Source organism: Camelus ferus, chromosome 25 (genome assembly GCF_009834535.1).
Source record: "Camelus ferus isolate YT-003-E chromosome 25, BCGSAC_Cfer_1.0, whole genome shotgun sequence".
Lineage (NCBI taxonomy): Eukaryota > Metazoa > Chordata > Mammalia > Artiodactyla > Camelidae > Camelus > Camelus ferus.
In genome coordinates, this window is record NC_045720.1 from 379,476 (window position 1) to 394,488 (window position 15,013).

The 15,013-nt window shown below is 62.2% G+C and overlaps 1 protein-coding gene across 3 annotated transcripts; it reads left to right on the top strand.

Annotated features, from left to right (window-relative positions):
• The first annotated feature begins 264 nt into the window (after positions 1 to 264).
• Positions 265 to 12,220, top strand: LOC102506070 (cysteine and histidine-rich protein 1). 3 transcript variants are annotated; one of them, XM_032467975.1, is made up of 4 exons: positions 265 to 788; positions 8,834 to 9,072; positions 9,677 to 9,888; positions 11,459 to 12,220. In XM_032467975.1, exons 1-4 carry the CDS (start codon positions 435 to 437, stop codon positions 11,848 to 11,850), a joined length of 1,197 nt encoding a protein of 398 aa, XP_032323866.1. In that variant the 5' UTR covers positions 265 to 434; the 3' UTR covers positions 11,851 to 12,220. The 3 variants fall into 3 exon arrangements, with proteins under 3 accessions (XP_032323866.1, XP_032323865.1, XP_032323867.1); XM_032467974.1 differs by lacking the exon at positions 11,459 to 12,220 and adding an exon at positions 10,284 to 11,087; XM_032467976.1 differs by lacking the exons at positions 265 to 788; positions 11,459 to 12,220 and adding exons at positions 7,112 to 8,682; positions 10,284 to 11,087.
• Positions 12,221 to 15,013: the final 2,793 nt, after the last annotated feature.

Sequence of the window (15,013 nt, forward strand, 5' to 3'; positions counted from 1 at the left end):
CAGACCCCAGAACTTCCCCGCCGGGGCGAGTGCCCCTCCACCGGTCGACTGGGGCCCCGCCCACTTTCTGCAGGGGTGGGCCTTCGCGCGCCCATTGGTTCTGGCCGCCGCGCCGTCTTGCCCGCTTGGTACTCCAATTGGCCTCGCGCAGCTCACGTGACTGGGAGAACGAGGGGGCGGCGGCGGCGGCGGCGGCGGCGGCGGCGGCGCCGGAGCGGGGGAGCGCGCAGCGAAAACAAAGATGGCGGCTGCGCCGGGGTCGGTGGCCGCGGCGGCTGCGGGGCGACGCGCGGGCCGGACCCACTGAGGCGGCGGAGCAGGGAGCGGGGCTGCGGGGTCGCGGCGGCGGCGAGAGAGCGGCGGGAGCGCGCGGCGCCCCTAACCTCCAGCCGCGGGAGCGCGCCGGCACCCGCCCGCCGGGCCGGCCGGCCGCGATGTCCGGCGCGGAGGAGGCCGGCGGGGGCGGCCCGGCCGCGGGGCCTGCCGGCGTCGTGCCGGCCGGGGCCGGGGTCGGGGCCGGGGCCGGGGCGGCCGCAGGGCCGGCGGCGGCGCTGGGCGAGGCGGCGGGGCCCGGGCTCCCAGACGAGGCGGGCCTGGCCGGAGCCCGGCAGCTGCAAGAAGCGGCCGGCGACCCCGACGCGCCGCCCAAGAAGCGGCTACGGGCGGCCGAGGCGGCCGAGGCGGCGGCGGCGGCGGCGGCGGCGGGCAGCGGGAAGCTGGAGGAGCGGCTCTACTCGGTTCTGTGCTGCACGGTCTGCCTGGACCTTCCCAAGGCCTCCGTGTACCAGGTAGGGCCGCCGGCCCGACCCCGACCCGGCCCGGCTCCAGCCCCGCCGCGGCCGGCCCCCAGGCACCGCGTCTCCTCGGAGGCCAGGCCCGAGCCCTGGGGCCCAGCGGTGCGACTCTGGTGCCTGTTCGGAAGCTCCTCATTCTCTTCCTTTCAGGACTTTCTTGTTTCTTGTTCGGAACCCTATTTTTTTCTTGTTTGACTCCCATTATTTCCTGAGATGCCTCTTCTCTTTTCAGGTCCCCTGCTGGCCCCTCCTCAGCACTCGCCAGTCCTCACGCTGACCCCAGGGAAAGCTGGTGACACATCCCCACGCTCCTCCCCACCCTCCCCACCTCCGGGCGTGCCCCCCTCATTCCTGAGCTCCTGGGCTCTAGGAGCCCTGGTCTTCCCTCTTCCTCAAGAGCTGCTTTTCTCTTCCTTGGCATACACACCTCCCAAACCTGTCCTCGTGCGCATTCTGTACCCTTTTATTCTCGGGGGCAGAAGAACCTGCTTCACCTTGCTATTTCTTTCCGGAAGAACGTTGAAAATGGAGGGAAATACCTCTTTTCCTGCCCTTTCCCTTCATTCCTGGTCTGGATGAACCATTTGCATCAAGCCCCCCAGCTTGGGTCCCTTTTCCAGCCCCAGCACAGTCCAGCTCCTTCTGGGCATGCTGGGCCTCAGGCTAGGCTCCTGTCACGTCCCACCTCACCCTGGCCAGGCCTGTCTTCCCGGGCTACCAGTGCTTCAGGAGGTCTGTCCGCTTTCCTTTTATATGAAGGTCTAGCATGGTGGCTGGACTCAGAGTCCTTAACCCACTCGGGGCCGTCGGAGGGGGGTGTTTGGTCCAGGTTGCTCTTCCGTGTGCACCATACAGCCACAGGGGCCACACTCTGGTCCCAGGGCCAGTGTGCAGTGTCCTGCCTTCTCTATTGTCTGTCTCCAGCTCAGTCCCTCCATCTCTGATAACCCTTCCCTCCAGAGCCCCTTAGAAGAATGAAACAATACCCGATCACCTTTCTTTGCATTTATAGAAGCTGGGCATGGCTGTTGAAGCCTTGTCCCTCTCTTATACTCACATTGGGGGCTGTGAGTGAGAGAGACCTGTTATAAACAGCGCAGAGTTAGTCTGGATTGCCCTTTCCCCAGCCTCTGGATCTCCAGACCCTTCCCACTCTGGTGTAAGGTGGCTTGCTCAGGAGGCTTCCAGTGCACCTGGGTGATGGAGAGAGGAAGGAAGGGGCATGGGCGGGGAAGTGGGCTGAGTTCCTTGGAGAGAAGACACAGGCTCTCAACCTGCCCTCCTGTGCTTTGGGACACTCCTGGCCAGAGGCCCTAGGTCAGGGAGGCCAGAGGCCTCCTGGCCCAGCATGATAGGGGTAGGGCTTCTCGTAATGCCTTCAGCCTTATGGGTGCCCCTCAGAACTTGTCCTTTCTCTGGCTTCTTTTTTCCTTGCCCATGATCCTGCCAGGTGGAAGAAATCTTTCTTGGGCCTTGGATGAGAATCTAGGAAGCTAAGCTAGTGGTTGCAGGGTGGGTGGCATAGGGGAATTGGGGTTCTCCTCATCTCCCCTCCTGTGAGTGGATTGGAGCTGGACCTGACGTGATAACAGGCCATGTGGTGCCGGCTCTTGGGCCGCTCAGCACAGAGAGCTGTAGCTTTGCCTCTGGAGCTGTGGTGACTGGGTCTCTGAGCCTGGCTGGTTTAAACCAGCCTGCACTGAGCTGGGAGCTGAGCTCAGACTGGAGGCAGGCGGCTGAGCAGCTGTGATGGAGAGTGAAGGCGCTGGGGCCACCTGACCTGTGGCCTCTCTCATGGCCTCGTGGGCTCTGCATAGTGGCTTCCCTGGGAATAGGCCTGCTGAGTGAAGAGAGCCCACTGGTGCTGAGCTGTGGGTTCTGGCACCGGCCTCTGCCCCACTCGGGGCGTTGGCGAGGGGTTGCTCTCCTCTTGTTTCCAGAGGCTTGGAAAAAGCTTTAGAACGTTTGACCAGCAGGAGAGCCCTCAGTTCTGGAAGGGTTGGCTGGAGCCCTGCCATGAGGCAGAACTCACTTGGACTGCTGGAAGACCTGCCACGGGTCAGGGCCACGTGGGTTGTGGATGCTCTGCCATGCCTGTGCTGGAGCCTGGGTGTGAGGGGCCTGAGGGAGGGCTGGGGGAACAAGGGAAGGCCTCAGTGGCTCCCTGCTGCATGCAGTGTTCTGTTTCACCATCCCTGCCACCCTGGTTGGGGACGTGAGGGCAGGGGTCGGGATGGACCTGGAGGCCCGCACCACTGCCTGGTTGCCATCAAAGCTAGGTTTGCTCCCGGGAGGATCAGGTCAAGGACGGCATGGGCTCCACTGCCGGCCATCACTCCTTGGCCTGGGCTCGGCCCCTCCACTTCTGCTGGCGTCCTCTGGTGAGTCATGTGAACTGGTTGTCTGTGGTGGGCTGGCCTCAGGATGTGGTGTGTTTTGCTCTCTGTTCCTACTGGCAACGGTTTGCCTGACCCCACCAGGACATGCGGCTCAGGGCGGGCAGCAGCCATGCCGTGCATCTGAGGGCAGTTTCAGATGGTGCTCAGTTCTAGGGTGAGGGGAAGAGCCAGTGGCCATGCTGGGCCCTGTGTACTGTGCCTGGCACTGGGGCCGAGGGGGACAACTCTCTGGGCCTCTGGGGGTGGCTGGGTGCATAGTAGCTTGAGAGCTTGCTCTCTGGCCCCCAGACACCACCCTGTGCCTCCAGGGCAGCCTTCGCGGAGGTGAAGCAGACATAGCTATATGGTTGGGCTTGTTCCCCTACGCCCTAATCCGAGCCCCTGGCCCCACGGTGTCGGCTCCCCACATGCCGTGCACATCACACCACCTGGGTTGGGAAACTGTCTCTGGGGTCAGACCAGGGCACTCATGCAAATGGTTCTTCCGGTGGCCTGCGTTAGGTCAGGCTTGGTCAGGACTACAGCAGGCACAGCAGGTGTTGGCTTTGATGTTCTCCGTGTGGGTGTTAGGTATGTCCTTGATGACTGGCCTGACAAGGTCTGCAGCCACCTTCCAGAGTCCTGGGTGGGCATGCAGCAGGCAACTAGGCAGCGGTAGGAAGGCTGGAGTTGTGGCAGGGACACTCAGACAGGAGTTCAGTGCTGGAGCAGTTGGTGGGCAGCTTGTACTGGCCCCTGTTCTGAATGCAGGCAGTGTGATCTGGTTCCTCTGCCTTCTTTAGGGGAGGCCCAGCCTCAGTTGATGGTGCCTGAAGTGTTGCAGCCACAGCCTGATCCCTGACACCCCTCCCAAGCTCTCTCCTAGCCCTTCACACAAGGCCCAATGTGTCTTCCGTGAGACAAGCCTGGCCTTGACCCTACTGGTGTCAGCCGAGGCCCTGAGCTGTGGTCCAGACTCTCCCACCCCGACCTAGTTCTCAGCCAGGAAAGCTCCTTGTGACACCTATCAGTGGAGGAGTAGTCAGGGGGCCTCTGTCATAGAATGTGGCACCAACTGGCCTTCCAGCCCCTCTGCCCACCGTTCCTGGGCTGAGACCTGGGCCCTGCCCCTCCAGCCCATTGATCCTGTGCCTCTTCTGCCCAGTGCCCTCTCCCTTTCCCTGCCCACTCTGTCCTCTTCCTTGTGGCCCCACTGAGGTGCTGTGGTGGTCTTCTCTCCTGGCTGCAGGATACCTGTCCCATCCTACCAGCCTGGGGCACTTGCCACTGTGCCCAGTGGGAGGATTGGGGATGACCTGCTGTACCTCCCACCCCTAAGGTCCCTGTCCCCCAGGACTCGGCTCAGCCCGTTGGGCTGGTTACCTGATCGGCAGTCACATTGGTAAAAGGCCCAGAAAGCAGAGGAGGCCCTGGCCAATGTAGGCACATGCCTTGGGGAGCCTCCAAGCACACTTTCTTGGCATCTGTCAGCCTGCCTGGTACTGCGGGCTCCGGTCAAAGTAATGTTTAAGAAATCTCTGATGGGGCTGCCCACCCACAGGACCTGGAATCCTCTTCCCCAGCTCTGAGACTATGGCTGGCTCATGCTTTGAGATGAAAAAGGTAGCAGAAAAGAGCTTTGAAAATGTATTTGCTTAGCTATCCAAAACAAGGACAGAGAGGAGAAATTTTCTGGACTCTGGCTAGATGAGAAGTGTCTTTGTGGTGGATGTTTGTCATTTGAGTTACCTTTCAATCTGGGCAGCACTTAGGTCCTGAGCAGGAACCTGACTCTGCGGGTTTGACTGGTCCCCACCCAAGTCCTGGCCCTCCGGGTGGTGTGACATCAGAACCGCTGGCCCAGGACTTCACACTCAAAACCTGTGCAGGGTTGGAGTCCTGGCTTCACCTGAGATAGCCGTGCATCTTGGACACTGCATGGTCCCTTCTTGGTCCCTTAATGAAAGAAGGAGGTTGAGGAAACCTCAGGCTGAGCATGCAGAGTGTGGGGTGCCATGCGGCCCTCTTGGGCCTGGTGACGGGGGAACTCCCCCTGGGGTGAGGGGCACTGTTGGGGTTGGTGCCCTCAGCTGTGCTGTGAAGGGCGGGCTGCTCATGTGGGTCTGGGCGCGGAGCCTTCCTTTAGTGATAAAGAGTAGAGTATGGGAGGGGGGCAGGGTTTGAGGCATTCCAAGCCTGAAAGGCCTACTGATTGAGGACCTGGCCCCCAGAAGCTGGGGACATTTTCTAGGAACTGCTTTTGTTCCAAGACCTGATGGCTAGGGCTCCTCTTCAGGAGTCCAGATGATTTTTTCAGCTCCCGCAGGGGAGAAGCTGGTTCAGATGGAGACTCCGGGCATGCACAGCCTGGGTGTCCATTAGCTGCCTGTGGCCAGGCAGACAGAGGGACTGCTGGGTGATGTCCTATGCGGGCAGGTACAAATGCCCATTTCTGGGCCATTTGCAGAGGGGCTTGGTTGGGGCTGGAGAACCCAAGGATAGGGGAGTGTTGTTGAAATCATAGACTTGTGCCTGGAGTTCTTTCTGAGGCTCTGCAAGCGGGGGGGATCTGCTGGGTGATTACCAGGGAGGGCAGTGGCCCTGTGCCCTCTGTGCTAGGGGCCAAGCTGCAGTGCTGCTTACATCGTCCCATCCCACCTCTTCAGCACCTAAGAAGACTGGTCCTGTCCTCGCTGCTGTTTGTGCATGAGGAAGTTGAAGCTCTGTTAGAAAGGTGACCAGCCTGAGGTCATGCTGCTGGAGACCTGTGGGTCCAGCCAGCATCTGTGCTTGGAGGGCCTGGAAGGCCCTGCAGTGTTGTCCTGGGTTGTGGAGCCCCTCTCCCTACTCCTCCCCGTCACAGGGGTCTTCCCGCAAGGCGGTGGGAAGACAGCCTGGCCTGCACAGCAGGACCTGCTCTCAGGGGCCCAGGCTCTTGGGGGCTTGGCCCTAGCGTCTAGTAAGGCACTCGGGCCTGCCCTGGCTGGTGCTGTCCATCAGAGGCTTGGTGTGCGACTGGTGCCAGGCAGAGTTCTCTGGGGCCCAGCTTCTGGCTGGGCAAATCGGGGCAGGTACCAGGGCAGGACTGTACCATCCAGCCCGACCTCTGCAGGGATGGCCCTTACTGCCCTGGGCCAGGTCTGCATGCAGAGTTGGGTCTTGCTTGTGAGGCCAGGGGGCCTGGCTGGTGGGGAAGGCTACTGAGTATGGTGACTATCTACTATGGACAGATCACCTGGGCTGGGTGTCTGCTGGGGCCAAGGCAGCCACCTGGTGACCACCCAGAGAGCGTCCCTTGCAGGGCTGGTAAGGGTGAGCTGCATGTGGACGTTAGCTGGTCCCTCTGCCAGACTGGCAGCACTTGGGGCATCTTGCTTGTTCACCACGTTCCGACGCAGAGCTGAGCTGCTGGGGCTGAAGGGGCAGTGACCCTGCCTCTCCCCGGAGTGCAGGGGAGGGCAGGTGCCATACTACCTGAGCCTTTGTTGGGTCTGGAGGCTCCTAGAAGCTCGGTGGGGCCTGGCCCAGGAGCTTGGGTGTCCCTGCAGCCCCCAGGCTCTAAGGAGAGGCCTGGCAGGAGGGGTACCCAGTCCACTCCAGAGCAGTGGGCTTTCAGGGCAGTGCTGGGAGGTCAGCAGTCACACATTTGGCTGCCTCTGAGTCCCCTCAGGAGGTCCCTGGACTCCATCCCAAGTCTCCCTCCCTCAGGCCCAGGGCCTGGCTGGGCCACATGGAGACAGGAGAGACCCCTGTGGGTCGGGCCCTGCCTGGGCAGTATCTCATCAAGAGGCATGTAGAACTGGAGCTGGCCACGTGGAACAGTGGGGGGTCCCCAGGCCCTGGGGGAGTGTCTGAGTGTCGGTGTCCTGCAGGCCCTGGCACGGTTCTTGGTGTCCTGCCTGGCTTCCTCACTGGGACTTCACCAGGCAGCAGGTACCACTTCCTTCCCTGCCTTATAGAAGCTGTAGTTGTAGCCCTTGCTTTACCTCTGTCCCTTGGCCAGGGCTCTGAGAGGAGGTATGACCGGGGCTCTTGTTCTGTACCTCCCACGGGGCGGCAACAGCCTCTGGTGTCCATGTCCCCCTCCCCTCCCCTCCCCTCCGAGTCTCTGGCTTCTCCACTGACCTTCAGGGTGGGACGGGATAGGCTGCTTTCCTCCCTGACCGCTCTCAGAACCAGCCTCACTCCCCCACCTCAGCCAGCCAGCTCACCTTCCTCCTCTTGTACGTTTTCAGTTTTGAACTGACTTAGGAATTGAGATTTGAGTGCAGCTAGACTGTGGCATTTGTGCAGATGTGGCTTCTGTGAATGAAGCCTTTGTCCCCAGCCCCGCCGTTCCTGCTATCGGTCTTCAGCACACAGGTCACATCCCTCACTAGACCCCAAGCACTGCCCATGGGTGCTGAGAGCTCACTCAGCCTCCTCCAGCCCTCAGCTCAGGGTGCGCGGACCCCTGAGGCAATGGGGTGGAAGCTGGTGTATTCGAGGCCCCCATCATGTACGGGCTTGGCCAGGCAGTGGCCCGGTGAGTCTTTCTGCCACCCTGTATCCCACTCAGAAGGGTCCTGGGCCCCGAGGACGTCTGTAGCCCAGTGGCTTTCTAGAGGTTTGCATGGCTGGTGGGGCCTGTGGAAGCGTGGCCTGCCTGCTCACCGGTCTCCCACTGGAGATCCAGTGCCCTCAGTGGGTTCCTGCGCACCCCGCCCAGGACTCCCTGGGCTCTGTGAGACTCCTTTGCCTGCCGCCCTCAGCAGCCCCTGGGGTGGGCCTGGGGGACTGTCTACCCCAGAGGACCCTTGGCTCAAGCCTTTGCTCTTGCACCTCTGGTCCCCACGGGGGCCCCTCCTCCCCCAGCCCTGTCAGCCCCTGCGGGGCCAGGCCCACTGCCCCTGGGTGTCTCCCAGCAGCACCAGGTGGGTGCTCAGGGCGTGCGTGTGGACAGTGAGACACCCTGGGTAGCTAAGCTGGCAGCCTGTTATCCCCGCAGGCCAGGACCCCCAGTGGGAGGGTACGGGCAGCAACACCCCCTGCCTGCAGCCCCCATCCCCACCTCCCACAGGCAGGCCCTGCCCACATGCCCTTGTCCTGGGTCTCCCCACCTGCCACAACTGTGTCACTGGGGAGCCAGCCTCACCGGGTAGGTGGCAGCTGCCTTCTCACCTGTGCTGGCTGGGGAGGCCGATATGGAGGGGCCAGGCTGGGGGTTGACCTGAGCCAGGGAGGGGGTGTAGGAAGACTCTGCTGCCCACTCAGCTGTGTGCTGAGGGCCACTGCCGCGCCTGGCTGAGTGCCCCCATTCCTGTAGACGTCCCCGTCAGGCTCTGTGGGGGACTCCTGGCCCCAGGATGGGAAAAGGCCAGGCCCCCAGCCCCAGTGTGCTCAAAGCAGTCTCCGCCAGCGGGCCTACCTTTATGAAGGGCTGTAACCTCTGCAAGCCGACAAGGGCCACCCTCAAGACACCCCCTCCACCGGGGCCCCACCAGCTGAGCCTGCAGCGCTCCAGGAGAGAGGTCTGGCTCTCCTGTCAAACACCGGCACACCTGGGGCCCTTCGTGCAGTTGGAGCCCTGGGCCGGCCAGCGGAGGGTGGGGAGGAGGGGGCGCGTGCGGCTGTGCAAGTCCCGCAGGTCTGTGAGCTTCATCTCCCTTTCCTTCTTCGCAGTGTACTAACGGTCACTTGATGTGCGCTGGCTGTTTTATCCACCTACTAGCAGATGCCCGGCTGAAGGAGGAGCAGGCCACGTGCCCCAACTGTCGTTGCGAGATCAGCAAGAGCCTCTGCTGCCGCAACCTGGCCGTGGAGAAGGCCGTGAGTGAGCTGCCCTCCGAGTGTGGCTTCTGCCTGTGCCAGTTCCCCCGCTCCCTCCTGGAGAGACACCAGAAAGAGGAGTGCCAGGACAGGTAACTGGCAGATCCTTCCATGCCCACAGCCTGGCGACAACCTTGCAGGGCTGGCCACGTGAAGCTGCTCAGAGCCTGGGCTGATGGGGGTGGTGGGCACGAGGCCCCCCAGAACAGCACTGGGATCTGTAGCCAGTGTGTGTCTGGACATCACCCTGGCCCTCCAGGGTTCTTCCTGGCAGTGTGGTGGCCTCTTAGACACTGTCCTTGCATTCTTGGGCCAGGAGAGCGTGGCTGGCACAGGCGCTCTGGAAGTGAGTTGTGAGGCCGCACTGGCACCCCCGCCTGGCTGGTGGACACTGCTGCCTGCCGGCAGGGCCCAGCTGCCAAGCCACACGTGGACCAGAGTGGTGTGGGCTCCACCGTGGTCAGTGGCAGCTGTCGCCAAGCAGGAGAGAGACTTCACGACGCAGCCCCCATGCGCTCCTTCTCAGTCTCTGCCACACGTGCTCTGAGCCCTTCCTGGGGTGGCACACAGGGACTGTGCCCTTCAGGGGAGGTTTGTGAGAGCAGGGCTGGGTGGAGGCCCCCCTTTGGAGGACCCCTGGGCGCAGCCACCTACCATGGGGCGCAGGCGTGACCACCGTGCTTGCCTCCTCCCCAGGGTCACCCAGTGCAAGTACAAGCGCATCGGCTGCCCATGGCACGGCCCTTTCCACGAGCTGACGGTGCATGAGGCCGCGTGCGCCCACCCAACCAAGACGGGCAACGAGCTGATGGAGATCCTGGATGAGATGGACCAGAGCCACCGCAGGGAGATGCAGCTGTACAACAGCATCTTCAGCCTGCTCAGCTTTGAGAAGATCGGCTACACAGGTGAGGGCCGCCGCCCACTGCAAACCACACATGTCGGGGTGGGGCCCGGCCGCCAGAGGCATGGGGGAGAGCAGGCTCCGGGCAGTGGGCACAGTTGTACCAGGTGGACAGGCTCCGCTGCAGGGGAGAAGGTGGGCTGGAGGCTGGGCATGGAAGGGGCCACCAGGACCCTTGGGGGAAGCTGCATGGCTCTCACAGAGGCCCCTCCCCCTGTCCTCCCAACCCCAGCCCTGCCATCCCAGCAAGGCAATGTCCTTATTGCGTGGGGCAGCACAGCCTTGGGACGGTCAGGGTCTGACCAGGAAGTGAGTGTGTCTTGTGGGGTCTGGGAGCTGGGGGCCCGCCCCTCGGAGCCAGGGGCAAGAAGAGTACTTGACGTCGCGTCCTGCCTACAGGCGGTTACTGCAGTGGCTGTGGGCCTCCTGAGGCCAGCGAGAAGACAGTCAGGGCCAGGGCTCCAGAACGAGCCAAGGGTCCCCAAGTCGAGCTGCAGAGCTGGGCGTGGACGCCCCGAGATGGGCAGGCTGGACTGCACCCAGGCCCACTGGATCTCTTGGGCTCTCCTGGCCACCACTACTGCCTTTGGACACGCTGGGGAGCAGGAGTCAGGCCAGAAGCTGGTCTAGACACAGAGAACAGCAAGAAGCACCTGCTGTCGCTGGAGCTGCTGGGGGTATTCTGGTCCTCTCCTGCCCAGCCCACGCCAGGCGGCCGGCTCAGAGCATCAAGGGCAGCCACAGGCAGCAGTCACACCATGCTGCCTGGACTGGGCCTGGCGAGGTGTAGGCCTGTGTAGGCCCCAGAGGCTGAGGGCCTGGGGCCTCAGCAGCAAAAGGCCACGGCCCTTGATTAGTCGTAGCCTCAGCCATCCTGGTGGGCAGCGTATCACAGACAGTCCAGGCCAGGCCTCGAGGGTCCGGGCAGGCCGAGGCATCGTGACTGCAATGGCAGCCGGGCAGAAACAACTGGCCACCTCCGTGGAGTGACTCGCAGGCCATGGGCCGTGCTGAGAGGACAGTGTGACAGCAGTCGCCCACTGACGGGCAGGCCTGCGGCCGGCTGGCAGAGCCCAGCATTGGGCCAGACACTGGCACTCCGCCTCACAGCCCAGCGCAGGCTTGGGTGCCACGCGCCAGCCCTCCTGCCGGCTTTTCTGGCAGCTCTGTATCAGAACCAATAAAGTGCACTTGTTCTCAGAACTGCATCCTGTCTGTGTGTCTGCTTACCCACGCCCCTGGGGCGGGGCCTCTCCCTCTGCTGGGCCTTGAGGGGTGGCAAGGAGGGAGGCCAGTAGGGGCCCGGCAGGGCCAGCCGCTCACCTCTCGCAGCCTCTGGACTCCATGCAGCTAATGCGTGTCACTTCTGTTTATAGTCGTTTCCCCCAAGCTTGTGTGCGCCTCCGTTTGCCATAATCGCGTTTGACTTGCCTTGTGCCAAGTAGAGCGCATGGTGTCCTGGTAAGTTGCCTTCCTCCCTGGCTGGGCCTGTGTCCTCAGCCGGTCGGGAAGGCGCCACCACCCGGCCCTGCCCGCTCTGACTGCCGGCCCTCCCGGCCTGTCTGTCTCCACAGAGGTCCAGTTCCGGCCCTACCGCACGGATGACTTCATCACGCGCCTGTACTACGAGACACCGCGGTTCACGGTGCTGAACCAGACGTGGGTCCTGAAGGCACGTGTGAACGACTCGGAGCGCAACCCCAACCTGTCCTGCAAGCGCACGCTCTCCTTCCAGCTGCTCCTCAAGAGCAAGGCCACGGCGCCGCTGGAGTGCTCCTTCCTGCTGCTCAAGGGCCCATACGACGATGTGAAGATCAGCCCCGTCATCTATCACTTCGTCTTCACCAACGAGAGCAACGAGACGGACTACGTGCCGCTGCCCATCGTCGACTCTGTGGAGTGCAACAAGCTGCTGGCCGCCAAGAACATCAACCTGCGGCTCTTCCTGTTCCAGATACAGAAGTAGGCAGCCCGCGGTGCTGCCCACACCGCCGGTGGCAGCTTCGCAGTGCAGGCGACCACTGCAGCGACGAGGGAGAAGGAACAGAAGGGAACCTTGGGACGTCTGCATGCGTGTGTGAAGGTGTGAGCGCTCATGCCTCGCCCTCCGCCCCACCTCCCCTGTCCCGGGCACTGGAGGCTGGGCCACCGCAGAGGAGACGCTGCTGGGGACCCGAGAGGCCCAGTGCGGCACAGCGGCCCTGCCTCAGACCCCATGCGCAGTGCAGTGGGCCACACGCCTGCTCTGGGCCACACACGGCTCCTGGGCCGGGCTCGGGGGCACTGACCTCAGACGGCATATTTGATTGCAATTAAAAAGGCACCCTTGTTTCCTACTTTCTGTTTTGTTCAAGGGAAAGGCGTGGCTGTAATCAGACAGCATGGGGTCTTTGGTTTGGCTGGGGGTCAGAGTCTATCCATCCCTGTTATTGCACCTTCCTGCCCCGCACCCTCAGGAGAGACTTGGAGACCCTGCCCCCTCTGATGGGCCTGGGCAGGGGAGCAGGCGGGGTCAGGGGTCTCAGCAACCCCAGCATACTGCCAGGGAGGCAGGGCTTGGCCACCAGGGCTCAGCAGACTTTTTGGAATGCAGGGTGATTTTTCTGTCTCTTCCCAGGAAAAAAATTAAACTCTTTACAGGCTCTTTTATAAGTTATGCACATTTAGCAAGAGAGAATCTATCTTCTGTAGTCTCAAGGTGCAGTGTCCATAGGATGTGAGGCAAGTTCTGGGGTCTGCTGGCAGTGAGCAAGGCCTGGCTGAGCCAGGGTCTGAGTGGTCCAGCTGCCCCCAGGCTGCTCTCGGCAACCAGCTGCTGGTCCTGCGTCCAGGGCTCTGTGTGGAGGTCAGCGCTCATCAGTGGTTTCTCACCTGAGGGAGGGGGGCCCCTAGGGCAGTCATGAGCAGGCCCAGTGGGGTCCTCACACAGGGAAGGAGCCCGGCCCTGGGAGCTACTAGGGAAGGGAGAGCTTGGGCCCTTGCTTAGGAGACCAGGCTCTCCTATGAGAGCTTTTTGTACTGTGAGAGCAGTACAAAAGAACTGCTTCCTTCACCCCTGGCCAAGCCACCCCATGTTCAGAGCAGCCACCCCACCCCCGTCACCTCGGGCCTGCAGACTCAATGGGCAGGGCGGCCCTGGCCTGTCTCATGGCTCCTCTCTCTCCAGGCCCTGGAGGTGGGAGCTTCAAAGTGGTGTGAGGGAGCTGTGGGGAGTGGGAGCCTCACCTTGGTTACTCGGAGAAGCCTGTATGGATTCCTGTTCCCCACCCAGTGCATAGGACTCGCGGGCTCCCCTCCCGCAAGGCCGACTCAGCCCAGCCACTGTGGGGACCAGGAGGTGCTGCGCTTGGTTCCCTGCCCCTACAAAGAACAAGCCCAGCCTTGGGGCAAAGCTGTCTGACTTGGGCACGCCCTGGTCTTGTCCCCCTGCCCTCAGGCGGCCTGCCATCTGCAGGCACAGAGGACGACATTCAGGTGAACACTGGCTGGGTCTCCTGTGGGGGCTGGCACCCTGTCACACATCTCCATGTCTGTTGGGGACGGATGCCCTCTCTGGAGTTTCTGGATTCCAGAGTGACTGTATTTTGAGGGAAGCTGGGGCAGAGGTAGGCTTGCTAGTCTGCATGTGTTTGAGCGAGCCTGAAAGAGATGGAGTCAGCAGAGGGGCTCCCAGCAGTGCTGGTGGGCTGGGCAGGTTAAGGTATGTGGCTGCAGAGAGGGCCAGGCAGGGGTAGGGAGGAACCTGGTCTGCAGGCCTCCTTGGCCCTGTCTCAGTCCTGGTCCAGCAGCCCTGAGTGCGGGAGGTGGGGGGGGCCTGGGGCTTGGTGCTGCAGCACCAGGGTCAGCCACAGGCTGGGGCCCCGCGGTCCAGTGCCTCCAGCTGCCCAAGAGCCTGTGTGAGAGGGGGCTGGCGCCCAGGTGAGGCCCTACCCATAGGGGTGTAGGTGTGGGTCACGGGGCAGAGGGCGCCTGAGAAGACCGCTGATATGCCTGGCAGAGTCTCCGCCTGTGACAGCGACCTCAGCTGCTGAGCCTTGTGACCTGGTGGAACTGGGCACCCTGGGCGCTGTAATATACCTTGGCCACTGCTGGGGGCTGGTGCCATAAACCTCCCTGTGGCATCTCACTGGGAGTCACTGGCTTACTGGGGGATGTCCCAATAAGGAGACACCAGTGGTCTGTCTCCACGGCCCCATGCCATCTGGGCAGCCTGACCGAGGGGTTGGGAAGCACGCTTGGCAGATGTGAGGGAGGCCTGGGAGCACAGGTCAAGCCAGCCCCTTCCCCCTCTCCCCCTCACTTCCAGGTAAGCACTACATCTCTCTCAGTTCACCCAAAGTGAGACATTTACAAAAATAATAAAAATAACTTTTTAAAGAGTGGAGTGAAGAGGTGTTTTTGCCACTGTCATAACTGACTTAACACGTTGCTTTTGTGGTCTGTATTCTCTTTGGATATTTTCTTTTTGTTTGTAACTACAGTTTTAAGAAAGTTCCAAACCACCTCTTGTTTGTGTTTCCTTACAAGAAGACAGCCTCCCTTTGGATGGCTTCCCTGGGCTCTGACAGCCTCCCTACCCGGGGTCAGCTGCTGCCCCTGCAAGGCCCCACTCTGTGGCCTCCCTACCTGGGCTTCCAAATCTTGTTCCCTGTCTGACCAGAGGGGAAACTGAGGCACGGAGTTGGGTCCTCTCCGAAGGAGAATCAGGCCCCAGGACCTGGACTGTCCTGTGAATGCTGGTGCTGAAGGGGTGCCTGCTCAGTCCCCAGGGGCCCTGGGGGGGGTGCCTCCACCTGCAGCCCATTCAGCTGAGACAGTCTCTGCTCCCCCATCCCCACCCGCCTCCACCCTCAGCCTCATTACGCCCCTCGCACCTCACCAGCCTGCCCACCAGGCCTTGGTTTCAGGGCCTCCCTGTCCTGCCCCTGGGTCCCCGGGACAAAAGAGCACCACACCCTTCAAGAGGCAAAGAGGAGCGCCAGACACCTGCAGTCATCTTCGCACCTCCTGCAGTTCCTCAAGCTTGGCCTTCCTCCCCCACTCCCAACCCTTTCGGCCATACACTGGCCCTGGGCAGCCTTCCCCAGACCTGGGGACCACTGGCCCTCCCCGTTACTCCCTCCAGAACA